The 24,285-nt window shown below is 37.1% G+C and overlaps 1 protein-coding gene across 2 annotated transcripts in view; it reads right to left on the bottom strand.

Moving 5' to 3' along the window:
• KIAA1328 overlaps positions 1-24,285 on the bottom strand; it is a 399,857-nt gene that overhangs the window by 241,754 nt on the left and 133,818 nt on the right. For both annotated transcript variants that reach the window (XM_081252539.1, XM_081252540.1), the window contains exon 6: positions 5,070-5,197. In XM_081252539.1, the coding sequence (XP_081108665.1) occupies positions 5,070-5,197 (128 nt within the window). The remainder of the gene's footprint in view (positions 1-5,069; positions 5,198-24,285) is intronic.

Raw genomic sequence — 24,285 nt, 5'->3', positions numbered from 1 at the left:
GATCAGAACAGCATGGATTCATTAATATCCATTGGCCTTGGCTGAAAAGTAATGATGATTTTATCCATTTTATAGAAAAGGGGGAAATCTCAAGATGAATCCAAATTTACCTTTTTACATCTACTTGGCAAAAAAATGGAAGAGTTAAGAAAAACATTAAGGCAATCTTGCATAGAGACATTTTCAAACTGCAGCAGGAAAAGCTACTCAAAGTGCTGCCTAGGCTTTCTCTTAACATAAAGAATACTGTGGAAATATCATACCTCTCCTGAAATGATAAGCCTATCAAATAAGATTAAAATAGAAGTTATAAGCATCAGAGTTTAAGGTGACATTATTTAAGTTCAGATTCACACACACACAAAATAATAACACTCAACTGTGACAAGAAGAGCTATATTCTAAAATGTACTCTGGTTAAAACTATGGTTACTAGATCCTCCCATGTCCAAGAACAAGGTTATACTGTGGGTAAGTACTATTTCTTAAGATAAGAAAATGGAGTAACAGACACACATCAGTGAGGTATCTCAGTCTAAATAGAACAAGTGAAGAATCTTTCTAGATTCCACAATGAAGAACTTGTAATGCTGAACAAATTACAAGATGAATGGAGAATGCATTCATCTTTGAGGCAAAGCAAGAAAGAGGATGGGGGGAAAAGCAAGGGAAAAATTCACCCAGTAAATGGAGCAACTTCTTTTCAACCAAATGGAGGGAGTAAAAAGAAAACCATAAGCTAGCACATTCTTCTGAAGAACTGCAAATTTAATAAAAGTATACACAAAACCTATACTGAGCAAGTTGAACCACATGGCAACCAACACAAAGAAGAAAAAAAAGAAGTCTCTTAAAGTCAAATGAATGCCTCATGAAAAATGAACTGCTGCATCTCTATCACAAAATCTGAAGGTGAGTTTAAAAAAACCTTATTTTTTTTTGCTTTATATTTATTTATTTATTTTTTAAACATCTTTATTGGAGTATAATTGCTTTACAATGGTGTGTTAGTTTCTGCTTTATAACAAAGTGAATCAGTTATACATATACATATGTTCCCATATCTCTTGCCTCTTGCATCTCCCTCCCTCCCACCCTCCCTATCCCACCCCTCTAGGTGGTCACAAAGGACCGAGCTGATCTCCCTGTGCTATGTGGCTGCTTCCCACTAGCTATATATTTTACGTTTGGTAGTGTATATATGTTCATGCCACTCTCTCACTTTGTCACAGCTTACCCTTCCCCCTCCCCATATCCTCAAGTCCATTCTCAAGTAGGTCTGTGTCTTTATTCCCATCCTACCCCTAGACTCTTCATGACATTTTTTTTCTTAGATTCCATATATATGTGTTAGCATACGGAATTTGTTTTTCTCCTTCTGACTTACTTCACTCTGTGTGACAGACTCTAGGTCCATCCACCTCACTACAAATAACTCAATTTCGTTTCTTTTTATGGCTGAGTAATATTCCATTGTATATATGTGCCACATCTTCTTAATCCATTCATCTGTCAATGGGCACTTAGGTTGCTTCCATGTCCTGGCTATTGTTACAAGAGCTGCAATGAACATCATGATACATGACTCTTTTTGAATTCTCATTTTCTCAGTGTATATGCCCAGTAGTGGGATTGCTGGGTCATATGGTAGTTCTATTTTTAGTTTATTAAGGAACCTCCATACTGTTCTCCATAGTGGCTGTATCAATCTACATTCCCACCAACAGTGCAAGAGGGTTCCCTTTTCTCCACATCTCCTCCAGCATTTATTGTTTCTAGATTTTTTGATGATGGCCATTCTGACCGGTGTGAGATGATATCTCATTGTAGTTTTGATTTTCATTTCTCTAATGATTAATGATGTTGAACATTCTTTCATGTGTTTGTTGGCAATCTGTATATCTTCTTTGGAAAAATGTCTATTTAGGTCTTCTGCCCATTTTTGGATTGGGTTGTTTTTTTGATATTGAGCTGCATGAGCTGCTTATAAATTCTGGAGATTAATCCTTTGTCAGTTGCTTCATTTGCAAATATTTTCTCCCATTTTGAGGGTTGTCTTTTGGTCTTGTTTACGGTTTCCTTTGCTGTGCAAAAGCTTTTAAGTTTCATTAGGTCCCTTTGTTTATGTTTGTTTTTATTTCCATTTCTCTAGGAGGTGGGTCAAAAAGGATCTTGCTGTGATTTATGTCATAGAGTGTTCTGCCTATGAAAAAACCTTATTTTGAGAACAAATAAAATTTTATGTTTACCTGACATTTTGGCTACTCACAAAAAAATCAAATAGTTTCCCACCATCTCTAATGTATTTGTGCTCTGGCATTCAAAAAACTGGATTTCAGATTAAGATCCAAAAGAGGGTTGGTCATAGAAACAACAGCTTGTAAAGCAAATTTTCAATATTTTTTAGCTATCTCAAGATTTTCTTGTCTTTCTCTCTTCAAGAAAATATGGAGTCAGACTGTTTAGGTTCATATCTTGATTTCCTAACTTGCTACCTGGATTACAAGGCAAATCTCTTGTTCTGCCTGGGATTCCTCCTCTGTAAAATGGGGATAATAACTTCATTGGGCTACTGAGGGACTAAACGATTTAATGTGTGTTAAGAGCTTAGAACAGTACCTGGCGCACACAGTATTTACCATATTAAATTTTGTTAAATAAAAATTAAAACTTTATTAGGCCAACCTATGTTAGGTTCTGAGTATAAAAAACCCAACAGGATGCTGTTTTTTAAAAAGCTTGGTGAGAGAGATGGATGAATAAACAATGATTACAGAAGAACAAGAACAGTGCTATGATACAGATGAGTAGTCTATTTGTGAGCACATAAAGAGGACCTCTAAGTTTACCACATCCTCATTCAGAGTGTTCACAATGATGCCCTTCCTGACAGGAAGTAGACTTGTCCACCAAATCCACCCAATTCCCATGAGGGTGAGTGAGAAGGTGCTTACCTTTGCTTAGCTAAGAGAAGCCTGTCACAAAGAATAAATCAGATAACAAAGGAAACAGGTGATAATCTCCACTTGGTATCCAAAAAGAAACTTATTTTCCCTCTCTAGGTTCAAATAGCAGAGTCTACAAGTGGTCTCAGTTTCATTTTCATTGTATGTATGACATAATCTAAAGTCTGACCACCAAACACTTCCTGAAAACATGGTTTTAAAATTTCTCATGATTAAGTCAAAATGAAAATTCAAAAGTATCTCCTTTTTTTTTTGCGGTACGCGGGTCTCTCACTGATGTGGGCTCTCCCGTTGCGGAGCACAGGCTCCGGACGCGCAGGCCCAGTGGCCATGGCTCACAGGCCTATCCGCTCTGTGGCACGTGGGACCTTCCTGGACTGGGGCACGAACCCGTGTCCCCTGCATCGGCAGGCAGACTCTCAACCACTGCACCACCAAGGAAGCCCCTAAAAGTATCTCCTTTTGAGAGTATACTTTCTCCATACTCGTGACCAACAGTTTCTTCCTAGTATTTGTAATTTTTTTAGTTTTGCTCCTCAAGGTTGAGGTTAAGAGAGGCAGTGTTAACTATGATTGGTCTCTAGGGAAACCTCCAAGAATCACTCTTGTAAACATAAAACACTACCCTTTAAGAAAGTTTTATTTTCTCCTCATTTCAGCAGTAGATAGAAAAAGGGCTAGGCCTCCTTATCTAGATGTCTTTAGAACTCCCTAATGACTATTTCTTGACTCTCAGTCTATATCCTTAAATACTGGCAATTGAAAAGTCCCTCAGCCTCTCCTCCACTACACTTGGCCAACGTTTTTGTGCCCTTAAACACCTGTCATAGAGACAGAGGGAGTGGAAGCGCAAAGACAAAAGTCAGAAATCTGATCTTCATGTTATAATTTTCTCTAGCCCAACCATGAGAGCATTAGGAAAATGCCACCTTAAAAACTGCCTGCCCTTTTTCAAAGTGGCAAAACAAATCCAGATAAAAAGATTAGCTTCCACCTTCCTCTGCCTCATTTTATAGCCTAGGTTTTCAGAAAACAGAACAAAAGAAAATATTTCAAGTTAGAATACAAATAAACCATTCATACTTTTGGTTCTTTCTTATAAATATTGTGACTTCAAAAAACAAAAGGGAGGGTATGTTAAAAGTCTAAGCTATGCCACATTCCAGCAAAATTATTATTCTTTCTTTCTTTTCTTTTTACTTTTCCATATGTCCAAACTTGAGGTTTAAAAGTGGAGTTTTCTTAGCCGAAACTCTTAACCCATCTGAGACAGGTGTCTCTAGGTTGAACAGAACAGTGTTCTTTAGAAGGTTTACAGAAAACCGTTCAAGACCTGTTACTATTCAAAGGGAGAGGATAAGCCTTTAGTTAGTACATTATCCATGTTTTAATAATAATATGAATGACTTTGAAACTCTATATAGTTTTTTCTACAACGTTTTAATACAAAAGCTATCCTCATCCATTTAAATTCATTTGGATATGAAAAAGACATCCAATGTCACTTGCTAGAGGGCAAGAAGTAAGTCTTCAGAACTTGTTTCACATCACAACTGGCAGGGTTCTGAACTTTCATTTAATTATATAATATATACTATTTGATGATATGTATATAAATGTTAATATGCAAACACTCTCATATATACTTATGTGATTAATACATACATACAAACACAGAATCATGCTAAATGTTCCAGTTTTCTGCAATTAAAGCTTTTACAAGTTGCCAAGTCACTTTCATTACTCTAAAACTCTAAACATGAGTTAGAAGAGGCTTATGAGTAAGAAAAAAGAGCCCACCTGATCTTCATTAAGTAACAAGAGCAGTGGGTTTTCTTTATCACTCCTGCTGTGCTTTCATACAACCAGGAGCTTCCCTTCTGACCCAAAGCCTGCTTCAAGTAATCATTCCTGACCTCTGGGCCCCAGGAACAGAAGAGGAAAGGGAAACAGGGAAGTAAATGAAACCAACTCAATCACATGCTGTAACTGTAAGTCTAAAGACAATGTTGTACACAGTGAGACAAAGTAAAAGGCAGATGACTCTTCTGACATCTTGCTGATCCATTAAAGACAAGAAAAGGTAAGAAAAAAGATGTTTACCTGTTGTTCCTGAATTTTAGCAGCACCAAGTTCTGAGAGAGACACAGTGAGCTTCTCCTGCTGTTCTGATAGATATTTCTGATAGAGGCTTAGAAGTTCTTGGCATTCTTTATACTGTAGCTGAAGAGGTGAGATTGCAAATTAAGGGAAAAAGCTAATAAATGGATTTAAACTGAATATATCAGTATTGTTTTTCAGATTTCAACAAACAAAATAGAGACAGAAATGTAAACATACTTGGTGAGAGTGCAGGTAAGCTGTAGTCCTCAGATAAACACAGCATATGTATCCCCTTCAAAATCATCAAACAATAATTCACAGGGAGTAATAATGTTTATCCCATTAAATTTTTTCTTTCTCAAGTCTTTAAATTTGATAAAAACAAACATATGCACAAGAATGAAGGTGGACCCCCATCTCACACCATATATAAAACTAACTGAAAATGGACCACTGACCTAAATGTAATAGCTAAAACTATAAACTTTATAAAAGCAAAACTCTGTGACCTTGGATTAGGCAATGGTAACCTAAAAGCACAGCAATGAAGAGTAAATAAATTGGATTTCAAATTTTAAAACTTTGTGCTTCAAAGGACACTATTAAGAAATTGAAAAGACAACCTCCAGAATGAGAGAAAATATTTGCAAATCATAGAAATGATAACGGTCTGGTATCCATATATATGTTAAGATGTTATATGACTCAACAATAAAAAAACTATTACCTAATTAAAAATGGGCAAAGGACTTGAATAGACATTTCCCAAAAGAAAATATACAAATGGCCAAGCAGCACAAGAAAAGATGCTTTACATCGTTAGCCATTAGTTACTAGGAAATGCAAATCAAAATCACAGTGAGATACCACTTTGCATTTACTAGGATGGCTATAAACAAAAAGACTGACAATAACAAGCACTGGCAAGAATAGGTGAAATTAGAACCCTCCCACATAGCTGATGGGAATGTAAAATGCTGCTGCTTTGGAAAATAATTTAGCAGTGCCTCAAAAAGTTAGACACAGAGTTATCATATGACCCACAATTCTACTCCAATTCCCCAAGAGAATTGAAAATATAGGTTCACATTAAAAACTTATACATGCATATTTAGAGCAACATTATCCATAACAGTGAAAAAGTGAAAACAATCCAAATGTCTATCAAGTGACAAATGGATAAACAAAATGTGGTATACGTATAAAATGGAATATTATTCAGCCATAAAAAGAAACAAAGTATCCCTACATTCTACTATATGAGTGAAACTTGAATATATTATATGCTAAAGAAGCCAGACACAAAAGGCTACAAATTCTATGTATGTTGTTGTTTAAAATACCTCTTCCAATGAGCCAGGGAAAAGAATACTTAGTTCTAAGTATACCAGATCACAAGTAAGAGTTACATTCATCCATGTTCACTTTCTGTCCTCTTCTCCAATTTTCTGAAGTACCCATTATGTGAGAAAAGCTAAATGCGGAAACAAAGAGAAATGTCCAGAATAGGCAAATCCATATAGATAGAAAGTATATTAGTGGTTGCCAAAAGATGGAGGAGGGACATAGGGAGCACTTGCTGATGAGTATGCATTTTACGGGGGAGCCAATGAACATGATCTGGAACTAGAAGGCTGTCTTTGTACACCTTTGGGAATATACTCAAAACCACTGAATTCTATATTTCCAAAGGGTGATTTTTATTGTATGTGAATTATATCTCAATAAAGCTGTTACTAAAAAATTCAGGGTAGAAGTGATGATACTGTTCTGGTCAAAGTAATTACTGCCTAATTTACATAGGAGGTTCTAACTATATTAAACATAACAGGATTATGATTAGATTTTTGTCCTATTTGTTTGGTTTTGCATAATGTCGATTAAGTCAATATTTCCTTAATAAAAGCATCATCAGGAAATTTTCTGCCCATATACCTCCCTACATGTTTTACAGTCTAGTATGAAGAACACAGCAACCTAACTTGGGGTACCCTCTCCCACAGCTCCTCAAACTTGCAAAGTGCTCAGGAAGAAGATACTAAACTGCACAGATCAGGTGTCTGGAAGACAGCGAGTTCCATCCAAGGGAGAGTTCTCTGTTCCTTATTTCTCACTGTGGTGATTTCTTCCCCAGGCTCATTCTTCTCTCAGATCATTTCTGAATCTCCCCAACACCTAATTATATATGCTGTTGTATAAAAATTACTGTCCAATAAGATTATTCTGTATAAATACTTTTATAACAGGTCATCATGATTAAGGGTGGGAATAGTATTTCTTAAATGTCGAAAATGGTGACTGGCTTCAGTGTTCTTCTTAACATTTTCATAACCTAATCATTGCTTCTGGGCAGATTCCTATTCTAATAACTTTTGCCAATCCTGACTGAATAAATAACCAATTGCTTCATTATTCTCATTGTTAACCTTTAACAAAAACCAGAGATGGCTTGTAGAAGAGGAGCTGGTTCATAATGAAAGGATAGGTTACTAAGCTAAACAATATATTAAGTAGAAGAGCATGTTTAATACTCAGCATCTTAAAAACAACCACAACAATACAATGAACAGTGGTCTAGATAAGCTAACATGTTTTCAAAGCCAATTTATATCAGACCAGGTTGGTTTTACATCTCCATGCTTTTCCTCAGCAAGCTCAAAAAGACAGGAATGATTTGTGGCGGTCCCAAGAGCCTCGCCAGCTATGATGTATATAAAAAGAATTTTTTATTCTAGCTGTTACCATAGGCAATAATGTCTGTAATAGGTGAACATATTAGCCTGGACACAGAATATGAATTTGTCTCGAAAATGCCAGCACAATTATACAGTCTAAGAGTTAAATGTCAGCGTTTGAAGACAAATTATAGGCAAGTTCATTTAAACACATGCTATGTGGCAGAATATAAAAACAAGCAGCCCTATCTTTATCAATTTTTTATATCTGTATTGATCCACCAGATTTTGAAATGCCCTCCCCTTTCCTATAAAATCCAAAATATATGTACATGCAAAACAGTAATTTTCCTTCCTCCTTATTAGCACAATGAGACTTCAACCCTCCATCTGGAGAGAGAGATTTATGTTAGGAAAATGTAAGTAAAATGCCTTCTTAACTGATTTGGGGGAGGGAGTACAGTGAGAAAGAAGACATATTTAACTCAAGCCTGGCCAACTGACAGAAAAGAATGCAACAGATGTAGGAAATTGAACCTAACGGAAGGTGTGCACCAACCATGATGTGAACCTAGCATACTGCTGGTCTGCCCAACCACCATTCAAGAACTGAGAGAAACAGCAGTCATCACAGCCTCATCAAAGAAAGCAAGCTTCGTAAGATAACACAAATAAATATAAATTAATATTGAGCAACATCACATCAAAACCTAAACATATCAAATTAATTAGTTGAGATGGATGTTGGAAAGGGTCATTTTGCAAAGCTTAAAGCCTTAACTCCAAAATGCATTATATAGAAAAATAAAACTAAAGATTGAAGCAGAATGAATAGGGAGATGAAAGAATAAAAACTGTGTGAGAAAAATCAGGGGTGGAAGTAGAAGGACCAGGAGACAGAATATACTAGTAGTATGCTGCCCAAGTGATTGTCTTAAACTGGAAGAATTCCTCTGGTGGAGCAGAGACCACTCCCATCACCCCATCCCACCCTGGCTTTGGGTATTTAGGACACTTGAATCTGGTAGTTTACTACGTAAATCCTGATCTAATACAGAATGAAATGAAGAAAGGTCTCCATGAGAGGAGAAAAGGGAGAATAATCAATTTTTTTAAAACAACTCCATTTTGGGAACCGTCTCCTCAGAAAAATGGCTGATTCCTATTCTGGGGTAGGGGAAGTACAAAGTGAGCTTGAAACTCTTGTTATTTTAATGTAAGAAAGTGTTTAAAGATGAATAGAGGAGGGCTTATCAAAAGGAATAGCAGCAACCCTGAAGGGGACTCAGCCAAATTTGGGACAATTTGAGCATCAAAAGGAATGACTCTAATTAATAGCAAATTAAATAAATAAAAATCTACCAGTTCATAGTGATACTTCAAAAGAAGGGAAGAGTGAAAGTGGAAAAAATTGAAGTTCTTCTTTATAGAAAAATGCTAATTGCTTAGAAGGAATGGTCAAATTTTAAAAATCACCATTTTGCAATCCCCAATGTAATAACTAATTCAGGCGAGGATCATTAATTGATATTAAAACCAGTACGTAAAAGGTTAATAAATAAGATATTCATAAGGTGTCAAGATTAGTTATAGCAAAGAAGAAAATGTACCTTTAAATGGTAAAATCTGGTAGTCATCACCTAAACAAAGTAAATTAATGTAGGATTACTAATAGTGAAAAAACCAGACATTATGTACCTCTTAATGTGTGAAGCAGGCAACATCACCTAAGAAATATTCTTGCCAAGAATGTTTTACCTGAATCAAACCAAATCTGTAAATCTAACTTCCACTGCACAGGAATTAAAATAAATAAAGGAACAAATTATATTATACCACAAGGAAACAATCAGACAAATCCATAATGTGGGAGATTTTGCAAAGCACTTGACCTGAACTCTTCAAAAAGTAAAGTCATGGGGGAAAAAAGTGGGTAGGCCTATTTTAGATGAAGAGAGCAAAGACACAACCAAATGTAAGCCATGAATCAGACTGAATCCTGGCTCAGGAAGAGAAACAGCTATAAAAGACATTCTTGGGACAACTAGGGGAATTGGAATAGGGACTCAATACCAGTTGATATTATAGAATTACTGCTTATTGTCTTAGGTATCATAATGTGGCTTATAAAGAGTCTTATGAGTGTGAAGTACTTAGGGGTGACATATGACACCTGCCACTTTAAAGTAGTAAAAAAATAAGCAAAATAAATTTTATATATGTAAGTAAATGTATTTACTTATATGAATTTATAATATAAACATAAATATGTATATAGATTTGTATATATATACATATATATATGAGGGGGCAAAGAAAATAGAGCAAAATGTCAACAACTGTGGAATCTAGGTAGCAGGTATATGGTGGTTCATTGCACTATTCTGTCAACTTTTCTATATATTTGGAAACTGTCATAATTAAAAGTTGTAAAAATACTTTTTTTGTTTTTGTTTGTGTTTTTTGTGTTTTCTTCTTTCTACTATTATTCAGTCACTTCTTGTCTTCCTACTCCCACCATAAGTTATCATGAAAGAAGCAGAAACCTAAACATCAGGTCAGACTCATAAGAGCTCTACAACTCCATTTATCCGTCCGTGTTCATTAAGTCAGGTGACTAACCCTTAGTATGGTCTGATGATACACTAACTGGAACCTGTCATTTGAGCGAAGAATAGGCACATCCATGGCAGCAAAAGGCCATATAAAAAAGGCCCATTAAGGTTTCTTCCAGTTATTTAACAAAGGCACTAAGGTAGAATGAGTAAAAGCACAGACTTAGGTGTCATCCAACACTCTTGGCTCAAATCTTAATTCTGGTACTTAGTAATGATATAACTTTGACAAGAAACTTCTCTGACACCCTCACCTGGGAATAATAATACCTACCTCACCTCACAGGGCAACTATGAATATGAATGAGCTAATAAAAGAATTTAGCATAGGGCAGAGCACAAGCATACATTCAATAGACTTTTTACATCAAGGGAACAAGAGATAACAAGTGCTGGTGAGGATGTGGTGAAAAGGGAACGCTTGAAAACCATTGATTGAAATGTAAATTGGGGAAGCCACTATGAAAAACAGTACAGAGGTTCCCCCCAAAATTAAAAATATGATCCAGCAATTCCACTTCTGGGTATATACCCGAAGGAAATGAAATCACTATTTTGAAGAGATATCTACACCCTCATGTTCATTGCAGCATTATTTACAACTGCCAAGACATGTAAACTACCTAAGTGTCTGTCAACAGATGAATGGATTAAAATGTTATACACAAACACACACAAACACACATACATATATACAATGCAATATTATTCAGTCTTAAAAAAGAAGGAAGTCTTCCCATTTGTAACAACATGGATAAAAACTTGAGGGCATTATGCTAAGGGAAATAAATCAGACAGGGAAAGAAAATACTGCATAATCTCACTTATATGTAGAATCTAAAGAAACTGAACTCATAGAAACGGAGAGGAGACTGGTGGTTGCCAATGGCTCAGGAGGGTGGGGGAAATGGGTGAGCGTGGTCAAAGTATACAGACATATAATTTTAGGATGAATAAGCTCTACGGAATGTAATGTACAACATGGTGACTACAGTTAACAACACTGTATTTTATACTTGAAAGTTGCTAAGAAAGTACATCTTAAATGTTCTCAACACACACACACACACAGGTAACTATATGAGGTAATAGGTGTGTTAACTAATATTACTGTGGTAATCATTTCACCAAATATACATATTACACCTTAATCTTATATAATGTTATATGCCGAATACATCTAAATAAAGCTGAGATAAAAAAGACATCAAAGGGTTTAGAGAAAGATTTAAATAAATAAGGATAACATGTTCTGGGAGAGACATTTAAACAAAGGGTACAATGGATTTTTTTAAATGGGGGTAAGTAGTCACTTTGACAACATTGAGGGGATGTCAGAAAATGTTTCAGAGAAGATGTGACCCTAGAAATGAATTCTGGAAGAGGAGTTTACAGATGCACTGGGTAGGAAGGAAAGGGAGTACCCTTGGCTGAAAGGTCATCAGGAGCAAAGGCATGGAGAAATGAAACAGATTTGCACATTAAGGGAACTGCAAATAGGACAGTATGGATGGTCAACTGGGGTTGAGTAGGGAGAATGAGTGAAGAGGCTGCGGAGACAAACAGGGGCCAGATCTTGAATGTTACACTAAGTTGTTTGGATTTTATTTCTATGTAACCCATTGATGTCTTACAACCAATTTGTATGCTGTACAGATACCTTTGGTCAGAATGTGAAGGGTGGAGTGGAGAACTTGAAGAGAGAATGAAAGCAACCAATTAGAAAATGGCTATAACAGTCTAAAGCTAGAGATGAGAGGGGTCTGAATTGAAGTAATAATGGTAGGAATTAGGAGGTGACTGAGTTGAAGAGGGAAATTTAAGACAATGTCAAGTTATAAATTGGGTAGCAAGATGTATGACCAGTTGTATGATGCACAGTTCCATTTACCAAGACAGGGAATGCAGCACAAAGAAAAGGTATGGGGGAAGCGGTGCAGCTTTAGACACACTGAGTTGGAGATGCTTGGGGAGCATTTAGTTGAGATGGCCAATTGGGAAATTTGAATCCCTGGGCCTGGAATTCAAAGAAGAGGTCTCATTAGAAACAGAGATTTGGGAGTTAATCACTTTGTAAGTGGTGGCTGAAGACACAAGAGTGTTTAATATTGTCTAGGAAAGTATTCAGTTTTGTTTTTTTGTTCATTCTTTCATTCATTCAACAAATAAGCACCATTAGGCCAGGAATATTTGTCTGTTCTGTTTACTGCTGAATTCCTTAGCTTACATAATAGGAGCTCAATAAACACTGAATAATACTTACTGAGTACATTAACACCAGAGACTGTGCCAGGTGCTAGACATACAATGATGAACAAGACCAACACTGTCTCCTGCAGGGAGCTTACCATCGAGCAAGGAGAGCGGATAATCAAGCGCATACTTAAGGTAACAAATGATGAAAGCAATAGCAAGAACATTAATGTAGTTCTATGCAAGCACTTCCTAAGGGGACCCAGATGATGGAGGAGCAAGGGAAAGCCTCTTGGAGGAAAAAATGTTCAAACTGAGAGAAGAGAAGAGGGCCAATGTAACAACATGTAAAGGGCAGGCAGAGAGGAGGAATCAATAGAAAGATGTAGTCAACTGTGCCCAGTGGTGCAGAGGCCACACCAGTTAAAGATGACATTGAGGAGGCTACAGTGACCCTTGCCAGAACACAAGTTTGTTCACCATTTCCCCCACTGTTTGGCTAGATCTTGTTTTCCCATCAGAGAGAAGCTCCTGGACAGAAAGAGCTGTTTTACTCAGGGTCCCTCGCGGTAAAGACAGCTGACCATGTGCCTCCCACTCTCATGCAGTCCATTAGCCACGAGGCTCTCAGGGGATCTAGAACTCAAAGAGCTTCACTAGGGCAGGTCCTCCCTTTACTCAGAACACCCACATACTACTTAGTATATAAAGACAGCACATACTCTATATTCTGCTTCAAATGTTTTGCCTGCCCCCAGTCCTATGCAATTCCTACTTATCCTTTCAAATTTAGCTTTATGTCAGCTCTTCCTCCTAACTTTGATCTCCATGCAGAGTTAAGCATTTCATTGTAGTAAACAGCATAGAGCTAAAATTATTTGATTATATTACTATCACCTGAAGTGGCCTGTGAGTTCCTGAAATCATAGTATATTAATCTTGATCTCTCTCTATCACAGCAGGCACTTTAAAAATGTTAGAGAAATGAATAAAGGAATAAAAGTAAAGGAGTGCCTACTGAATTTCATGTGAGGTTTGGATTTGGAATCAAAGCAAACCAAAGATAGGCTATGTGGTCTTTAGCCAAGAAGACACCTAAAAATACCAATTCATTAAAAATTTTAAATTGTTCTAACCTCACAGATTTTCCTCTCTTGAAGCAAATAAAGATTCTGATCATGTTATATTTCTTACTGCACAATCATTTCCTTTTTTCTCTTTTCAAAAAAAGAACATATTTTCTGAGATAAACACTGAGGTCCAAATTATATATCTAGTTTGGCACTCAATGACAATATGTGCAATTGGAAACAGATTATTGGTAAAAGAAAAACTGATACCAAGATGAATTGACTAGTAGAGTTAGACAAGAATTTCATATGAATGTTTATACTCTTTTATTAAGTTGTGATCTGTACTGGGGTACAAACCACTGATACAAGTCTGAAATTTTCCATTTAATTAAAAGAGAAATTTATGGCAAATTTCCTGACAACAGTAACCTGTTAGGAAGGGAAACAAATCTCCAAATCAAACAGGGGAAAACTCAGTGCTCTGGACACTTACAAAGGGAAGAAGAGGAGAATGCCTCACCCATTTTCTTCTGCACTCTACTCATTCTGTTTGAATAATAGCAACAAAACAAGAAGCCATGGAAAGATACCTAATTAGAATATATAACTAGCTTTATAAGAGTTTTCTAAGCCTTACGGTCTTTACCTTGTTACTTGCAGAATCACAGAACAATATAGGGCAGAAACAGAGTTGGAACTAAGATGCTTTACACCATGTATTTTGCTCAGATCATTGAACCCTGAGGTTTTCCAGGAAACCAGCTATACAATGGAGATAAAATATTTATTTCTCCAACTTTAAAGGCAAGGACCCTTATTTAAAAGTTCATATGCAGATATCTTAAAAAGCAGGCTATCAATGTATCAGGTTGATTAGAATTTTGAATTGTTTATACTAGTTTCCTTTCCACATAACACTCTAAGGATATACATTTTCTCAAGCGTTCATGGTAGATGTTAAAGACAAGGTTACAAAAACATTTCTAATGAAAGTCACGCATTTTATCTTGCTTCTAACCTGCCTAAAAATGTATCTTTTGTGTAAGGTTCCCTGTTTCAGCTAGATCTGAATAAGTATTTTCTCCATTTGGAAGGCTGCTTTAAATCAGTACCTTTTTTTTTTGACATCTTTATTGGAATATAATTGCTTTACAATGGTGTGTTAGTTTCTGATGCATAACAAAGTGAATCAGATATGCATATACATATATCCCCATATCTCCTTCCTCTTGCATCTCCCTCCCACCCTCCCTATAGCACTCCTCTAGGTGGAGACAAAGCACCGAGCTGATCTCCCTGTGCTATGCGGCTGCTTCCCACTGGCTATCTATTTTACATTTGGTAGTGTATGTATGTCTATGCCACTCTCTCACTTAGTCCCAGCTTACCCTCCCTCTCCCTATGTCCTCAAGTCCATGCTCTATGTCTACGTCTTTATTCTTGTCCTGCCCCTAGGTTCTTCAGAACCATTTTGTCTTTTTTTTAGATTCCATATATATGTGTTAGCAAATGGTACTTGTTTTTCTCTTTCTGACTTACTTCACTCTGTATGACAGACTCTAGGTCCATCCACCTCATTACAAATAACTCAATTTCGTTTCTTTTTATGGCTGAGTAATATTCCATTGTATACATGTGCCACATCTTCTTTATCTATCCATCTGTCAATGGGCACTTAGGTTGCTTCCATGTCCTGCCCTGGCTATTGTAAATAGAGCTGCAATGAACATCATGATACACGACTCTTTTTGAATTATGTTTTTTCTCAGGGTATATGCCCAGTAGCGGGATTGCTGGGTCATATGGTAGTTCTATTTTTAGTTTTTTAAGGGACCTCCATACTGTTCTCCATAGTGGCTGTATCCATTTACATTCCCACCAACAGTGCAAGAGGGTTCCCTTTTCTCCACACCCTCTCCAGCATTTATTGTTTGTAGATTTTTTTAATGACGGCCATTCTGACCAGTGTGAGGTGATACCTCATTGTAGTTTTGATTTGCATTTCTCTGATAATTAGTGATGTTGAGAATCCTTTCATGTGTTTGTTGGCAATCTGTATATCTTCTTTGGAGAAATGTCTATTTACGTCTTCTGCCCATTTTTGGATTGTGCTGTTTGTTTTTTGGATATTGAGCTGCATGAGCTGCTTGTATATTTTGGAGATTAATCCTTTGTCAGTTGCTTCGTTTGCAAATATTTTCTCCCATTCTGAGGATTGTCTTTTCGTCTTCTTTATGGTTTTGTTTGCTGTGCAAAAGCTTTTAAGTTTCATTAGGTCCCATTTGTTTATTTTGCTTTTATTTCCATTTCTCTAGGAGGTTGGTCAAAAAGGATCTTGCTGTGATTTATGTCATAGAGTGTTCTGCTTATGTTTCTGTCTAAGAGTTTTATAGTGTCTGGCTTTCCATTTAGCACTTTAATCCATTTTGAGTTTATTTTTGTGTATGGTGTTAGGAGGTTTTCTAATTTCATTCTTTTTCTGTTTTTGTGCCAGTACCATACTGTCTGGATTACTGTAGCTCTGTAGTATAGTCTGAAGCCAGGGAGCCTGATTCCTCCAGCTGTTTTTCTTTCTCAAGATTGCTTTGGCTATTCAGGGTCTTTGGTGTTTCCATACAAACTGTGAAATTTTTTGTTCAAGTTCTGTGACAAATGCCAGTGGTAGTTTGATAGGGATTGCATTGAATCTGTAGATTGCTTTGGGTAGTAGAGTCATTTTCACAATGTTGATTCTTACCATCCAAGAACATGGTATATCTCTCCATCTGTTGGTATCATCTTTAGTATCTTTCATCAGTGTCTTATAGTTTTCTGCATACAGGCCTTTCATCTCCTTTGGTAGGTTTATTCCTAGGTATTTTATTCTTTTTGTTGCAATGGTAAATGGGAATGTTTCCTTAATTTCTCCTTCATATTTTTCATCATTAGTGTATAGGAATGCAAGAGATTTCTGTGAATTAATTTTGTATCCTGCAAATTTACCAAATTCATTAATTAGCTTAGTAGTTTTCTGGTAGCATCTTTAGGATTCTCTATGTATAGTATCATGTCATCTACAAACAGTGACAGCTTTATTTCTTCTTTTTCTATTTGGATCCCTTTTATTTCTTTTTCTTCTCTGATTTCTGTGGCTAAAACTTCCAAGATTATGTTGAATAACAGTGGTGAGACGGGGCAACTGTGTCTTGTTCCTGATCTTAGTGGAAATGGTTTCAGTTTTTCACAATTGAGAATGATGTTGGCTGTGCGTTTGTCATACATGGCCTTTATTATGTTGAGGTAAGTTCCCTCTATGTCTACTTTCTGGAGGGTTTTTATCATAAATGGGTGTTGAATTTTGTCAAAAGTTTTTCTGCATCTATTGAGATGATCATATAGTTTTTATTCTTCAATTTGTTAATATGGTGTATCACACTGACTGATTTGCGTATATTGAAGAATCCTTGCATTCCTGGGATACACACCACTTGATCATGGTGTATGATCCTTTTAATGTGCTGTTGGATTCTATTTGCTATTATTTTGTTGAGGATTTTTGCATCTATGTTCATCAGTGATATTGGCCTGTAGTTTTCTTTTTTCGTGACATCTTTGTCTGGTTTTGGTATCAGGATGATAGTGGCCTCGTAGAATGAGTTTGGGAGTGTTCATCCCTCTGCTATATTTTGGAAGAGTTTGAGAAGGATAGGTGTTAGCTCTTCTCTAAATGTTTGATAGAATTCGCCTGTGAAGCCATCTGGTCCTGGGCTTTTGTTTGTTGGAAGATTTTTAATCAGAGTTTCAAGTTCAGTGCTTGTGATTGGTCTGTTTATATTTCTATTTCTTCCTGGTTCAGTCTCGGAAGGTTGTGCTTTTCTAGGAATTTGTCCGTTTCTTCCAGGTTGTCCATTTAATTGGCATATGGTTGCTTGTAATAATCTTTCATGATCCTTTGTATTTCTGCAGTGTCAGTTGTTACTTCTCCTTTTTAATTTCTAATTCTATTGATTTGAGTCTTCTCCCTTTTTTTCTTGATGAGTCTGGCTAATGGTTAATTACAGGAGCTAGCCTAGAATTGTAGAAGAAAAGGCTGTTATCACACCCCTCCCCTCATCAGAAGCTACTTTATAAGGCAAACTGCAGTAACAACAATTAACACTTGAAAATTTCAAATTTCAATAGGGGTAAATTCCTGACAACACAGACCACTGAAAATGGCCTGCACACTAAGCTCTCTAGACTCTGAAAGGCCAATAAGTGAAGTTATGTGTATAATGCTTTGTGAAGCAGGGCTAAACATACCAAGCCACAGCCTACTACCTCCAGCCATGAGGAACAGGGTAAAAGCACCTTAGAAAGAAGTCATCTCATTCTGCTCCCTACCTTCAAGAAGAAGAGTCTTGTTCTTGTCATTAAATTAAAACCCTTCATTAACCATCAATATCAATATATACAACACCTCTCTCTCTTCATACACCTCTATTTGTCTACTTGAACTATTTATGCTGCTGTGTAAGATCATCCACTTCTGAGTGGAAATGTAAAATGAGTGTAAGAGGTCCCTTAATCTTCTCTTTTCCAAACTAAGTAATCCAGGGGCACTACGCTTCCCTCATATAGTTCATCTTCCAGGTCTTATCAGTTTTGTGCTTGTCATCTCTCCCTTCTTCAGTTCCTCATTAGAGTTGTTTTATAAGAGTCAGACCACCATCGCCTACTGCACACTTAAATGCTTATCACCAGGAATAGGTACCTGAATTAGAATATCTGAATACAGCTCAGTATAACCTCTACTTGGGGGTGGGGTACTTCTATGTGCTTTAAAGAAATTATCATATTTAACCCTCATCAAAAGAAAAAACATAAAGTACTATTATTACTCTCATTTTACAAATAAATTTGCAGCACAGAATGGCTGAACATTTATGCAAGGTTAGTTACTCTGCCAGTGAGCTGGGGTTTGGAGTATAGTATTATACATAGGTATCACCTGTGAATCTCGTTAGAAAGCAGACACTGATTCAGTAGATCTGAGGTAGGGCCTAAGGTTCTACATTTCTAACAAGCTTCTGAGGGATGCTGATTGCTGGTCCAGGGACCACACTTTCAGTGTGCATACCATCTCCTAGAACCCTCCCTACTCCATATCAGTGGGAGGAGGCCCATCCTCCTCCCTTATGTTGAAGTGTAATACCTTATTGGACTCCTTTGCTTCCTCCCTTTAATCTATCCTTACAAATGATGATGCTTTTTCTCTTTTTTGGTCAACTGTTTTGTTTTGGAAAGAAGCATACAGAAATACATTTCTATTGTGGCTGACTACTGAAGTCATAACAATTAGCAAGTATTAACTGTAAGGCTTGACCATCTATACTGGGAAAGAGTCCACAGGAAAAAATAAAACAACCACATTTTTGTCTCTTCTACTTTCAAATAGATATCCATCCCCTACCTTGCCCAAGCACACTTTTAAGCCTAACTTTATAGTATAACTTATGAATTCAGTTTAACATTGCAGACCATTAGCCTTGGGGAATAGCACTCTCACCAAAGTTGCATGCACTTTTTAATGCAGTATGAAAATATGACCAATATAATAATTCTAAGTAAAAAAATCAAACAATTTCCATAAAATAGTATTCATAACTAGAGTAAAAAAGGAGAGTTCTTATAGAATGGAATCACATCTAACATTTTAAGGTTAAATTGGAAGAAGCAGTAGGAATATCTCACTTCTTCCCTCTTTGAAAATGACTAGGGCTACTGCTCACAAATGTAACTTACTGCACAGAGAAAAATTAAGTAACATCTATGTGCAGGTTTATTATCTAAACCCAGCAAATGCTGCAAAAACCGAAGGTAATAAAGCATTTTATGAACAACTTCACTTCACTGGTTCCTAATATAACTGAGCTTACGTGAACTGTTTAGCAGAATGATATTTTAAAAACTGGTAAAGAACCAGATTATTTACTTGACCTTCCTCTCAAGAAAAGTTATAGAGAAACAGCCCAAAATATTCAAGGAGAAAAGTTTTACAGTGTCATTAAAATCAAGAAGTTAGGTTTTTGACTTACTATTTTTTAACAATATTGACTACTACATAAATTAATCCAAGAGGCCACATTTAAAAGAACAATCCCTGGGCTTCCCTGGTGGCGCAGTGGTTGAGAGTCCGCCTGCCGGTGGAGGGGACACGGGTTCGAGCCCTGGTCCGGGAGGATCCCACATGCCGTGGAGCGGCTGGGCCCGTGAGCCATGGCCGCTGAGCCTGCGTGTCCAAAGCCTGTGCTCCGCAATGGGAGAGGCCACAACAGTGGGAGGCCCACATACCACACACACACAAAAAAAAATAATAAAAAAAAAATAAAAGAAAAGAACAATTCCTGAGACCTACGTTTCTATCTACATATGCTTAACAGAGAATTGAAATCTATCATAAAATTCAAAAGTAATGAACTGAATAGCCAATGATTTATATTCTATTTTTTGACTAGTTTAAGAAATTCTACTAGGAGGCAGAAACTTTATATATTTAGTTTCTGTCTAGTAGTGATTTTTGTTGTTGTTGAAAAATCAGTCTTAGCTAAATCAATTCACCCATGTCTGCACTGGGAGGGAAAATATCTTATGGACTAAGGTAAAGTGTCTAAATACAATAGGATATGTTCAGAAAATTGAATCAATTTAAGTAGCCAGAAAAAAAATTAAAGAAAAAAGTAAAATAAGTATAATGGGATTTCTGGTTCCAGACAAGATGGCATAAACATAATTTTCCCTATCTCTTTCACTAATGACAGTTAAGAGTCCTGGTCATGATATATAATACAAACATAAGAAGACTCTAAAAGATGGAGAGGTGGTAGAATGGCTAGGAGTCTCAGAACCTGGGGAACAACACAGCGGAGAGCTGCCTAGTTTTGTTTTTACCTCATATATCCGGGACTGAGTGCTAGAGAAAACAACAACCCAGAAATGGCAATGGACACAGACAAAAAGAAAAATCCAAGAGAGGCCTGCTTTCACCAGCCAAAAGAAAAAAAGGGGGAAGGGGGGGAACCTAGCAAAATGAAAACCTTTTAGGCAAGAACTGCCTTAATCGAGCCAAACACCACACAAAAGATTGCAACACTACCCCACCTCCATCAGCAAAAGCTCAATGAGGAGCTTAGACTTCTAGGTGTCCCTCTATTCCCCCACCCCTCTCTGCTGGGGTGGTATCAGAGAAGACTGAATGGGGAAGGCTGATGGTAATGACTCTCTCCCCTACCTCTTTCACCCTCATGATTATCAGCAGAGGTCTCTTAGGTTGGACTTCCACTCCCATCTACCTTTAATGAGGTATCCCTCCCTACTGGGGTGGTGTCAGAGGAAGCTGAGTGGAAAGCCAAGAATTTCATGACATATCAGCAGTAACAGTGGAGGCCATTTAGGAAGCCCCTGTCCAAGCCAGGTGGTGTCAGCAGAGGTCTAGTACAGCGCTGAACTATCCCCCACCCAGCAGTAATTAAGTGTCCACCTCACCCTGGGTGTCAAAAGAGGCTGAGTAGGGACCCTGAACTTCCACCTCCACCTAAAAGTAATGAGGTGGAGCCTCCTCTTTCCCCACTAGTGTGATGTCAGAAGAAGTTTGCTAAAAGAGATGATTTAAATAAGACCACAACATAATACTCAAAATGTCTAGAATACAATTAAAAATCACTTGTCATACCAAGAACCAGGATAAACTTGAATTAGAAAAGACAATCAACAGATGCCAATACTGAAATGACACAGTTGTTGGAATTATCTGACAAGAATTTTAAAGGAGCCATCATGAAATGCTTCAATAAGCAATTACATACACGCTTAAAACATATGAAAAAAGTCTCAGCAAAGAAATGGAAAATATAAAGAACAATCAAATGGAAACTTTAGAACTGAAAAAAATAATAACCAAAATAAAAAGCTTACTGGATGGGTTCAACAACAGAATGGAGGGTACATAGGAAAGAATTAGTGAAGTTGAAGACAGAACAATACACCTTATCCAATCTGAATATCAGAGAGAAAGCAAACAAAGAAGATGAGCAGAGCCTCAGGAACCTGAGGGACTATAATAAAAGATCCAGTGTTCCAGTCACTGAAGTCCCAGAAAGAGGGCAGAAAGAGGGTGGACCTGGAAAAATATACAAAGAACCAACACCTGAAAATTCCCCAAATTTGGAAAGAACCATAAACCTACAGTCCAGAAGTCAAGCAAGGGACTTCCCTGGTGGCACAGTGGTTAAGAACCCACCTCCCAATGCAGGGGACATGGGTTTGATCCCTGGTCCGGGAAGATTCCACACACCATGGAGCAACTAAGCCTCTGCAACACAACTACTGAGCCTGTGCTCTAAAGCCTGTGAGCCACAACTTCTAAGCCCACATGCCACAACTACTGAAGCCTGAGTGCTCTAGGGCCCCTGTGCCACAACTACTGCACATGCATGCTGCAACTTCGAAAGCCCGCACCCCTAGAGCCCATGCTCTGCAACAAGAGAAGCCACCACAGTGAGAAGCCTGTGCACCGCAATGAAGAGTAGCCCTTGCTCGCCACAACTAGAGAAAGCCCATATGCAGCAATGAAGACCCAATGTGGACAAAAAAAAAAAAAAAAAGTCAAGCAAACCCCAAGCAGAATAAACCTCAAAAAATGCACACCAAGACTTCCAAACTTCTGGAAACTAAAGACAAAGAAAACTCTCGAAAGCAAGAGAGAGGCAACACCTCATTTAAAGAAGGAAAAAACTGAATTATAGGACTTCCCTGCTGGTACAATGGTTAAGAATCCGCCTGCCAATTCAGGGGACGGTGGTTCGAGCCCTGGTCCAGGAGGATCCCACATGCCGTGAAGCAACTAAGCCCGTGCTCCACAACTACTGAGCCTGTGCTCTAGAGCCCGCGAGCCACAACTACTGAAGCCTGCGTGCCTAGAGCCCGTGCTCCGCAACAAGAGAAGCCACCACAATGAGAAGCCTGTGCCCCTCAACGAAGAGTAGCCCCCACTTGCTGCAACTAGAGAAGGCCTGCATGAAGCAATGAAGACCCAACCCAGCCAAAAATAAATGAATGAATTAACTTAAAATAATTTTTTTAAATGAATGACAGTGGATTTTCATCATAAAACATGAAGGGCAGAGGAAGTGACACATTCTTCAAGTGCTGAAAGAAAAGAACTATTGACCCCAGAATTCTATATCCAACAAAAATATCCTTCAGAAATGCAGGAGAAATCAAGAAATTCTTAGATGAAAGACAGCTAAGAGAATTTATATTTATTCTAAAAGAGTAGATAAAGATTCTCTAAATAGGAAGGAAATGATAAAGGAAGGAATTTTGGAACATCAAGAAGGAAGAATGGAAAGAATACAAATATGGATAAACAGACTTTCCTTTCCCTCTTACATTTTCTGAATTATGTTTGACAGTTGAAACATAACACGGTCTGATGTGAATTTAAAAAGACCTGTAATGGAATGGTAATGCTTTAAGCAACTGTATCTGGAAGCAAAAAACTTACTCATTTTTAAGTACGTCCTATTTCACTGAAAAGGCAGATGGCCAACATGACCTTGTTAAATATCCCCAACTTCCATCTCAATACATCATGCCCTCAGGTCTTGGCATTCAATAAATGTTGAAAAAACGAGTGAATGAATGAATGCTTTCTAAGACAAACTTCTCCATCTGTATTTCTGACTTCACCTTCTTCTATATCATTCAGACACTGTCCTATAAATTATACTATCTTTCTCATGGTCTCAACAGATTTTGGCTCCTTCCCATAAGTCTTCAACTAAGTGCATCTTAAGAAACTCCCTCCGCAAATAATACCTCCTTCTTGAGCAGCCAACATCTCTCTCTCCTCCCCATTACCAAAACTCTAAAAAATTAATCCATATTCATTATCTCTATTTCTCATGTCCAATTTAATTTTGGCCCAAAACAATGTTTCCCTGTCTTCTCAGTTTATTTATACTGTATTCTTGACAAATATCCTCTAATTTATTAATTGATAAATATAACACCCTGATTTTATCTTCCTTGCTGGCCACTTTTTCCCTCTTCAAAGGATCTCCTCTTCTGGTTTCTGAGCTACTGGCCCATTCTGCTTTTTCCTTACTGATTTCTCCTTTTTAAATCTCTTTCACTGACTTTCCCTTGCTTATCCTTAAATGCAGATATTCCCTAAGATAATGTCCTAGAACTTATTCACTACTTTTTCCCATGACCCTATATAATACCATAGTTTCAAATTCAATATATATGCTGGTGATCCCCAAATTTCTGTTTTTTAGCTATTCAAGAGAAGTGACTACACTTCTATAGCAGTCCCATGTTACAAACATGATTATTATACAGTAGAGTACATGCACATACTTGGCACTATATGTTTTATAAAATATAGCTAAGATAATTGCTAAACTTCTAATTTCTCAAATCATTTTCAGCATTTTCAAATCATAATGTTGAGTTTTCACATTTAAATAACCAGTTAGTGCTCCAAAAAATTTTCACATCCTACTATCATTTAGAGCATCACCATTATATTGTTGAAGAATGTCACTTTATTATAAAGTGCTAATACATACCAGTTTCATTTGAAGGAAACATGAAGTTTACTTTACTAGAGAATAATATGGCACAATCAGTTCCT

The sequence above is a fragment of the Mesoplodon bidens genome (assembly GCF_964165515.1).
Source record: "Mesoplodon bidens genome assembly, chromosome: 13".
NCBI lineage: Eukaryota > Metazoa > Chordata > Mammalia > Artiodactyla > Ziphiidae > Mesoplodon > Mesoplodon bidens.
This window is presented reverse-complemented; position numbering and strand designations above follow the sequence as displayed.